The 10,658-nt window shown below is 35.8% G+C and overlaps 1 protein-coding gene across 7 annotated transcripts in view; it reads left to right on the top strand.

Moving 5' to 3' along the window:
• The window catches only part of AGPAT4 (1-acylglycerol-3-phosphate O-acyltransferase 4), a 57,320-nt gene extending 47,778 nt beyond the window's left edge, over positions 1–9,542 (top strand). For all 7 annotated transcript variants that reach the window (XM_072409054.1, XM_072409052.1, XM_072409057.1 and 4 more), the window contains 5 exons: positions 686–839; positions 5,038–5,140; positions 5,824–5,899; positions 6,965–7,163; positions 8,820–9,542. In XM_072409054.1, coding sequence (XP_072265155.1) covers positions 686–839; positions 5,038–5,140; positions 5,824–5,899; positions 6,965–7,163; positions 8,820–8,911 — 624 coding nt within the window. In that variant the 3' untranslated portion in view covers positions 8,912–9,542. The remainder of the gene's footprint in view (positions 1–685; positions 840–5,037; positions 5,141–5,823; positions 5,900–6,964; positions 7,164–8,819) is intronic.
• The last annotated feature ends 1,116 nt before the right edge of the window (positions 9,543–10,658 follow it).

Raw genomic sequence — 10,658 nt, 5'->3', positions numbered from 1 at the left:
AATCAAATTTAAAAACAATCAATTATTTTGTCTATCATCCTTTCAAAAAAAAATGTAAAGTTTATGTGTATGAGCCAAAATTAGTTTGAGAGGTCTCAAAAACATTCCAGTTGCTTGTTCAGTCAACAGAAATTTTCTGATGTGACCAATTGAGGTTCTTTCAACTGTACAGTGTCATGGATCGCTAAAGGACCAGGGGATTTGTGGCTGTGTCTGTACCACCCACTTCACTTTCCTCTGCAGCCAGCAGCAGCCCTGTTCAGGAATCCTGTCCACTGGTCACTTCCTGCTCTGAGCCATGTGATCCCCAAAGAGCTGCCTCTTTATCCCAGAGAATCAGAATATTCCACAGAAGCACTCAATCTGCTGACAGAAGTGCGAACAGCACCTGAACTGACTCTGCACCTGCGCTTCCCCTGGTGGTGGGTTCTCTTTAATTGTGGGTCATGTGATTTCCATTTGTCTCATGACCTCCCTTCTAAAAGCAATTGACTGGCAAGAGGAAGTTGCTTAAACATTGAGTTCCCTCCAGGTTCCAGTTATTCCTGTCTGCATCTCCAGTTACTGATTCCCCTCAGTACCGACTCAAAACTAGAAGTTCATAAATTATTAAACAAAATTAATATACCAAATCTTGTTGATTGATTGCATATAAAATAATCCTAATTGTGTCATTTCATTTTAGTTTCTAATCCACTGTGAGGGCACACGCTTCACAGAGAAGAAACATGAAATCAGCATGCAAGTTGCAGAAGCCAAAGGCCTTCCCAAGTTGAAATATCACCTCCTACCCAGAACAAAAGGATTTGCTGTCACTGTGCAAAGTTTAAGAAATGTAGGTAAGGAAAACAACAGTTTGTTTGTACAAATGATTATTTGTATCAGTAAAAATAGAAGTAATAATAGAAGTTTATGGGGTTGTACTCTGCAGACATAAACCAAAGCTCTGCTGCAAATGTATGGGACCCAGTTGTGTTACAAAACATACATTTACTGTGTGATATATTTGTGGGTTGAACATTGTTTTTCAGGAAACTGTTTATTTTGAAATGTGTTTAGCAGTATTAATGTGTTTCAATAAAGCAGTACAACCAGCTGCCTAGATCACATGCTTTGGATAATTAACACTCGGACGGATTGGCCTCTAATCTAATACACTGAAGAAGCAGTTGAATTTAATCATTTAGATAATGAAAATAATTGAATAAAGAAATAGTTGAAGATTAAATCCTGAACAATCTTACTAGAAGGGAGATGAAACTTGATGGGGATTATCCCAGCCTGACTGCTATCTGGCACAGAGTAGGTAAAAAAACTAATTTACTGTTAAACAGGGATGTGAGGAATACTGGTAGATTGATATCTTGAAGAAACAAGCCCCAAACCTTTAACCAAAATGTGGTATATATTTGTTGGCTAACAGCCAAAAAAACTGGGCTATTCATGGACATATTTTTTGTCATTTACAGGAATTTATATAGCACCAACAAATTACACAGCACATTATTGCCACTAATCATCTCTCAGAAGAGTTTCCAAATTTGTGTCCCTAGTCTTTGTATAGCCGTTTTATATAGCACCAAAAACACGGTTAACATACCAGTGCCAGTGTCCTGGCCAAAATTAATTCTGGGACCATAGTGCTAGTGCAAGGTGAGTGTTAGCGATCATGCAGCCCCAACTGTATATGGGTATGTACACACATCAGAATATTATCTCCAGAGAATCTGATGTGTACAGCAGTCCTCCAACATCTCCAGCCACTGCTTTACAAGTCAAGGAAGCAGATGACATCAGGGTTGTGCTTGCTTGTCCTCCCTCCTCCCCTCGCTCTCTATAGAACCGAACAGGCACTGTGTGTACAACACTCTGTTCATCTGTCACTCTCTGTCGCTGGTAACAATCATGAAAGATTGTTTCCAGGGACAAATATTGCATGTGTGCTCAACCTTGGTAATATACAGCTTCCTCATTTGTAGTTACAATGGTCAATTGGTCAAGATGAAACTTTCCAACAAGCTGTCTGAACACACTGTATAAACATGCTGTCACTTTGTTGCCAGATTAAAATGTAATATGTGTGTGTGTATTTTAGTTTCTATACCAACATAGACTTTTTAGATAATGTCATACCTTAAGCAACTATTTGGATTGCCCACAAAATGGCTATATTTTATCATAGGGTCATGTAATTTGTGAATACCTCATGTCATTTATCTTCTAGTATGTATGTGAAATGTTAAGCCTTGGAATGTAGTGACAGGATCTAGATAACATTATAGCACCAGTTGAAGAATCTTTTGAGGCTACACCCTTTTGCAAGAAGGGCCTCACTCATGAGATTGTGAGGGCTCAGAACTGCATTTACTGTCACTCTTTCTTTTTCATTATTGCTCTTTTGTGGATAATGATGATAATCCGTCCTGATGGTAATGGGCAATGCAGACACAAACAAAAAATGCACATACAAGTCTTTCATTTCATCCCTATTTTACAAGGTTGTTTAATTAATTCTAATAAATTGATTTTTCTGTGGTTAGTGTGTAGAGGCTCTCATGCATTTGACAGTGCGATAAACAGCTTATGCTGAGTAGCAAAAAAAATAAGATTAAGTTCGATAAATACATCTCTGTGTCTAAAGCATAATGTGGAAAGCAAATATTGCAATAAATAAAATAAATGATTGAGTGGAAGAATAATGGAAAACATTTTGTTGAAATCAAGAGAGACCACATAATTAGAAATGTGTTTTGTATTTAGTGTCCCTCAAAATAGCATGAGCATTACAATCAGAAGTAAACTTAGAATATTAAACAAAGCATTCCTCCAAGACAAACAGCCTTGCACCTATTGATCAGCTGAGACTGAATTTCTTAGCAGAAACATCATGTGCCATGATAATTGTTCTTACCATAAACAGGTTAAATAGCATGCTGCAGCTTTACATCAAGACTCTAATGATCCCAGTGAAATCAAAGGGTAATCCTTTACACAACTGATGGATAAAATATTAATACATGAACAGTGCTCAACCAAGAAATTATTTTAGCTGGGTGGGAAGACATTTAAGGTGGGTGGCAGTCCCTGTATTGTGACCCAACTCCTCAGTAACTACCAAAAAACAACCGGGTGGTTACTGAAAAGTGCCGGGTGGTGCGCCCTGCTAAAAGGGGCTGGGGAGAACACTGATGAATCTGCACATCTATAGGATATAATGCAAAGTTGAATAAATTTCAGCACAATATTACATAGTGTTTGCAATGCTAGACTTACTAAAATAAACCCAAATATAAACAGCTTCACAAATATGTTCTTTGGGTGTGCAGAGTTCATGTATATTCTTATCTGGGAGATCCTAGGGGTTGCAATTCGAGTTGCATTGGTAAAGCAGTCCACATTTTAGTTCTTACAGTAGTGGTATGTTAAATGTGGCTTTTTACAAAACTAAACTACATGCTTAATCTAGAAATAGAATGAAGTGTCTGCCATCTAGTGGAACTTCATTGATGTTCTGTGTACAGCTTCCTATATAGCTATACAAAGATTGTTAATCCTACAGTTACAATGGACCTATATGTATAAAATGAAGGCATATTTATTGAAATACTCACCTAGGCTTCTCTTATTCTGCAATCTTATTTATCCAATGTTGGCAGCTGGTAATGTTTGTTCCTGTACCGCCAGTCAAAACATTACATTTTGGCACATTGGTGGATTGCCAAAGCCATTAGGAAGATTTTGGCAGAATTTTAAAAAAATAAACATTAATAAATTGAACAACCACACCCCCATTTTTATTTTCTGATTTTGTTGACAGTAAATGGTAAGTTAGCATGCTCACTAGCTCTTGGCATAATGGATAGCCACTAAAATTGACACAATTTGTTTATATTTAAAATGAATAACTGGAGGAGATACACTTTCATCATTGAAGCTGGGTGATCCAGCAAACCTGGAATGGATTTCTTAAAAGTAATTTGTTATTTTAAGAAAATGTTTTCAATTCTGGACCAAATCCGTTCCAGGTTTGCTGGATCACCCAGCTTTACTGATGAAAGTATTTCTTCTCCAGCCTTGGAAAGCTTATAATGCCCAATGCCTTATTTTCTATAAGAATATCCTGAATACTGATACAGTGAGGGCAAACATCACAGTCATGGAATGATACAATAACATATATTACAGTGCCCTGGTAATGAGTTGTGTAATTTTTTCCCAACTTTAGAAAATGTCTGACTTTAGTATTTAGATTATAAAAATAAATAAGTAAATAAAGTTAGATAGTATACTTACGTTTTTCACAGCTTCCCCAGTGCCCAGAAGTATGGGGAATGTAGAGAGCTCCAAATCTCACTGAAAAGATGTTTCCTGTACTGTGCTGTAGTATATTTTTGCTGGATTCTATTGCCGGAGTGCTCACCTTTGTCTGAAATCTCAGTGGCACCATGAAAAATGGAGAAAAGAGAATATTGTCTAACTTTATCCTCTTATTATGGATCTTTATGCTGCATTTTAACAAAAGTAAGGGGCAGGGGGATTTAAAAGTGGACCTTCCAATGAGTTCAAAGTAAGCTTTAACCTGTCTAACAAAGAACAAGTGGTTTCAACCCATTATGATACAAACAAGATCTAAGTAGCGTGCAGGCAATTTTAAATATGTTAGTGCTATTTAATAATGACACATTGGAATAGGAAGGTAGTGCGCTTTGCAATGTGTTAGCTTATTCATAAACAGAGCTCTTTTACCTTTATGTGTTTGAATGTATCAGCAGGTCCAGGCTTTCACTCAGTTTTTTGATGGGTGAACATATGGGACTGTGGCAATATTTATTATTGCTGTCTGTGGTCTCAGCCCCCAGGCAGGTTTAACTTTTGCATTATGTGTTTTTTTAGATTGTTAATGATAGTGGAGTTGCTGTCATTAGTTTTTCTGTGTTCACAATTAATCTCTCCTGAAATTGTACATTTTTCTTTTCTTGAAATAAAAAATGTTCACAACAAAAACTAAAAAGTGAATCTTTGTATATTTTTAAACAGCATCTGCTGTATATGATTCCACACTGAACTTCAGAAATAATGAAAATCCCACATTACTTGGAATATTAAATGGGAAGAAGTACCATGCAGACCTTTATGTAAGGTAAGCATTTTGAACAGTTAGGGTCTGATTGTAATAAATTTATCAGTAAAATCTGTTGTATGTGTAAATTTACACATGTAAGTGTAAGTTTACACAGATAAAGAAAATTAATGCTATGAGATGCAAAAATTTGTAAAGAAATTACCTTTCAAGGCATAAACCATTCATGATGACTGTGTATCACAAAATATGTTCAGGCTTTTCTACTGTGCATATACTGTAAGTTATATTTATTAAAAAGTCACAATCGAAAATACAGCACTGTTGAATGCTGAGTTTTAACAGTGTTTTTAGCCACCCACTGGTTTAAAAAAAAATCTGGGATCCAGAAGGGAAGGTTTACCAGAAACGCCTTACAGTAGAAACTTCACCCATTTGGCTTTCCTATTTAATAGTTGTGGGCCAGAGCTGTGAAATGGTTCTTCTCTAACTCCTCCCTGTTCTCCTATACGCAATGCACTAAAACAGTTTACATAGGTGGTGTTATATTTCAAGGTTCCTTTTTTCAGCAAAATAACCATAACTGTTAGAGAATCCTTAACACTATCTTTATTAAGAGTTTTTCTTTTTTGTACTATTCGCATCTCATAAGAACCTGATTGCTTTGTATCAAAGTAGCAGAATAAAGTCATTCTACTTTGTACTATACTAAAACTTTGTATATCCATTTTGTAATCCTCCAGGCGTATTCCTTTAGAAGAAATCCCTGAAGATGAACAGGATTGTGCAAGTTGGCTCCACAAGCTGTACCAAGAAAAAGTATGTCCCTCATCTGACTATCATTGCATCACTATCACCTCTTTATTACTTTAAGGGAAAGGAACATTATTTATGTGAAACATGTGAAATAAATACCTTAACCCCCCTAGCGTTCTAATTCTGTCCGTATTTACATGCAAAAAGCGGTACATTTTTTTTTGCATGGAAATTTATTTTACATTGTAGGCTATAATTCTTAGGCATAACTCAACGAAATATGTCCAATATTTAATAAATTTAGTAATAAACTTTAAAAAAAATAGTGTAACGTAATATAACTGTACAGTAGCATGTTTATTATATATATATATTATAAACATATATATATATATATATATATATATATATATTATAATATCAAGATTTCTTTGTATTGTATGCAATACAGCTATTTTGTATTGAATCCAATACAAAATAATTTTAATTTCCCGCCGATCCACCTGCCTGCACCGACACATGCACCAACGTCATCGGGAAACCCCAGAGATCGTCTCTGCAGATGCCGGCTGAAGATCGAAAAGAGAAGATGTGTCCTGAGGACCTGCGGGGACCAGTAGGATGTGGGGGGGACGCCAACGGATCAAGGTAAGTGGTTGTTTTTAAGTTTTAGGCAACCCTGAGTGTGACTCGGGATTACCGCTTTTTGCAAGTAAAATCCACCCCGAGTCACACTCGGGATTACTGCTAGGGGGGTTAATATGTAAAATTAGAAACAAATTTATAAATTAAAGTCTTTTAAACACTGTACAGTGTAGAGACATTATATTTTCATTGGCCAATATCTTCTTTGGAAAAAAATAGTGTCATTCCAGCTTTGTTCAATGCCATTTGATAAATTATTTTGGCAAATCTCTAAATAAATGGAACAATCACTTCTGTTTCCAAAGGGGAGGATACAGCAGGGCACTTTCCTCTCATCCTCTTACCTCTTCCTCTCTATGGAACAAATCGTGCTCAGTTGTTTTTGTTGTCAGTGGAAATGATCATTAATGATCCTAACAATTCATACACTGCTTAACAGCGTGGATATTAATTAGTTATTAATTAGATGTGTTGTCATCTTAGGATGCCTTTCAAGAAGAATACTACAAGACAGGAGCATATCCTGGTACTGCTATTGTGCCTGCACGTAGACCATGGACTCTTTTAAACTGGTTGTTCTGGGCATCTCTGCTGTCCTACCCTCTATGCAAAGTGCTTGCTAATATGATCAGCAGCGGATCATACCTCACACTTGCTATGTTTGCTCTACTTATGGTAATAGGTAAGATTAGGCACCTAAAATGTATTTACTTTAAAATGCATATTCATCCCAATGTAGCACCACCACAATTCCCATCACAGTTCATTAAAACGCAAACAATTTTTCATTTTTGACCCTGGTAGAATAACTTTTTTTATTTGCAGATATGAGGATATACATTTGAGCCAGGGCTGAGAAACTAAAAACAAATAATTAAAAGTGAAGTAATAGGAAGTTTAGGTTTAAGCAATATACCTTCAACCATAAGCTTTTTAATACATCAGACACAAAGAAAAGAGATGCACATAGCATTTTAATCCAAACAGGGGTGTTCTGGTTTGATGTGTACCTCATTGAGTCTCAAAAACACAACAGCTAGTGGGCCAGAATTTTAAAGACATCTAATTATCATCCATAAAGTTGACTGGGTATGGTTAAAAATGCCCCTAATGCTTTATGTTAGCCTTGACTTTGATTTTGCAGTTAAAAAGACAGGAATTGTTTACTCTGGGCAGGTTCTGCATTACAAGGTAGTGGTCAGAGCATATTTTCAAGAATCAGTGTATGTCATGCTGTATAGCCGTAACACTTCCAAAGAAGTAGTGGATTGGCTGACAAAGCCTTACTTTTCTTTCCCCTCACAGGTGCAGAGTTGTCTGAAGTTGGTGCTAATGCATCATGTTTTTCCATTTAAGTTCCTCTTGTGGTCTAAAAACGCTGCTTACAGGCAGCCCAGCTAAACTACAGTATATTTGGCTTAATCTTCTAAAATATATTACATTCTAGTTTTAATTGCAAGATAAACCTGCCTGGCATTTACATTTTATTTTTCAGCATAAAAAATAGCTTACATTAGATTCATTTTTTTTTCAGATAGTACACTATAGGTGCTACAGTTAAAGAATGAGGAAAGGTCAAAACCCCTGCAGCAGATGTCACAGATTGGGGTTGTCACCTAGCCCCTAAAAAGTTAATTATTTTTCCATACCAAGCATTAGAAGAGCTGTCATGACCCTGTCACCAAACTTACATTTTTCAATGAAAACTTTGTTGCACTAAAAAAAAGTATAATATGTGAGTTACTGACTTTTTGCTCTTTAGCACCAAAATTTTCTCTGCCTTTATTAGTGGATTATAGTACAATGCTACTGTTATTCCTTAGAGAGAAGATGGATTCTCTGTCCTTCATGCTAATATTTAGGTAAAACTTTTTCAGTTTATGAGTTAATGTATCAATAATGATTTTTGAATATCGGCTTCTTGGTCCTAAAATTTACAGGAGCAATCAACTTGAACAGTAGTTACACTCAAGGGTTGTTGAGAAATATTATTTAACCTTATGTTGCCTTTCAAACCTATACTGTTCTACATCCAACTGAAACATTTTTAAACTAATGAGAGGTTAATATGATATTCTACAATTAAATATCATTTCTTTATGAATACAGACATGCTATAAAGTTTCATGTTGGAGCTCAGATTTTCTCTTCCCTTGTTTGATGCCTAGATTCTTGCTAGACCAGCTATTGAAATACCAGTTTTCTAGAGAATAGGAAGTAGTCTGTAAGTGATTCTGAGGCTGGCAGAATCAGGATCACATGTATGACATAGCCCTAAAAGAGGGAAACTTCCTATTGTTATGACATTGTAATCATGCTTTTTCTTCTTTTATCTTAGTCTCTGTTGGAGTGCGGCGAATGATTGGAGTCACTGAAATAGAAAGAGGTTCTACTTATGGCAACAATGAAAACAAGCAAAAAAAGACTTAACAGTATTCATTACATTTAAAGGGAAACATTTTGAACAGTAACCCAAAGTCCTTTGGGGTGGGAGGTCTCTGCATTGCCTTGATGGTGCTCCTAGCACTCATATAATGACATATCATTTTACATGTGCAGTAAGATCAGGGAAACCAACTAATATATTTTATTTTTAAACTGTGATAGCTCTCTCCCATGAATTTCCAATTTCAGACACTGGAAACATACTTAAGTTTGTGGCACTGGCCTAAACAAAAAATAAACTTAAATAAACTTAAACTCCTATAGAATTTGGTCTGGATTCTAATTATTTTAAAGTTTAACTATATTACAGTTTACTGCTTTCCACCAAACTATGAAATTATATTTATCTTTAATGTCATGGGCAACATTATTACCAGTCAGGCTGTTTGTAATGTCAGACTAAATAAATAGTTTTGATGATACCACAGCTCAACAATGTTCACTTGCCAGGTCTGCTGAATCCAGAAATGACATCAGTTTCATTGAGTTGGCTCTTGTTCTTATGATATAGGAATCGGAATAGACAATTTTAACAACAAATGTTAACACAGCATAATATTATCAATCTTTATTTACACCGATGTTTTGCATTTTATATATTAAATGTAGCATTTTTTATGAAACTTTCATTTGCCTTCTTTTTGTTCATAAATTTTCTTTTTTTTACAGAAATATGAGTTCTTCAAGAAAAAGTTGTTTAAATGACCCTAATGTATTTTGCTACATTTGTGGTGAAAATTCTCAGCAAAAACAGAGAAGAAACTTTACAGAATTTGTGAAACAAGCATAGCTTGCATATTTTGATATTAAACTGAGGGACCAAGATAAGTATTGGGCTCTACATATGATAGAGTGTCTACGTCCGTGGAAAAATGGAAAACTGAAAAGTTTGAAATTTGGTGTACCTATGGTAAAACGAGAGCCCAAAAATCATCATAATGATTGTTATTATTGTGCTGTGAATGTAAAAGGTTTCAATCGTAAATAAGAAAAAAAACAGTGAGAGTACCCTGATTTGGAATCAGCAAGACGACCTGTGCCGCATGGTGCTGATGTTCCCATACCAGTGTTCAGTACACTCCCTGATATTCCTGTTAAATGAAGGATATACAGGGTTTGGAGTATAATCCAGGAACTAGCAGTGGAAGTGAATATGAAGGAAGTGTTTCACCAAACCAGCAGTTCTCCCAAGAAGAGCTCAATGATTTATTATGTGACCTAAGTTTGTCAAAACCAGCAACTGAACTTTTAGCATCCAGGCTAAAAGAAAAGAACTGTCAGAGACCGGAAGTCAAAATAACGGTTTATAGAACAAGGGAGGTGACACTCCTACCATATTTCAGTGAAGATGGGGATTTCCTGTACTTTTGTAACATCCCTGGACTACTAGCCTATATGGGAGTACAAGAATACGGAGCAGAAGACTGGCGGCTTTTCATAGACAGTTCCACTCAAAGTATGTAATTTGTTTTACTGGCAACTGCTATGCATCAATTCCAATTGGTCACTAAACACTAAACTTAAAGAAGAATATGAAAATATCAAAATTGTCTTACAAATTCTTTGCTATCATGAACACCAATGGTCCATATGTGTTGATTTAAAAATGTTGAACTTCCTACTTGGACAGCAAAGTGGATTTACAAAGTACCCATGTTTCATCTGCCTGTGGGATAGTAGATCAAAGCAGGATCACTGGAAAAAAGTGACATGGCCTCCAAGGGAAAACATG

Source organism: Pyxicephalus adspersus, chromosome 4, assembly GCF_032062135.1.
Source record: "Pyxicephalus adspersus chromosome 4, UCB_Pads_2.0, whole genome shotgun sequence".
NCBI lineage: Eukaryota > Metazoa > Chordata > Amphibia > Anura > Pyxicephalidae > Pyxicephalus > Pyxicephalus adspersus.
The sequence above is the reverse complement of the archived record's forward strand: the minus strand, read 5'-3'. Positions and strand labels throughout refer to the sequence as shown.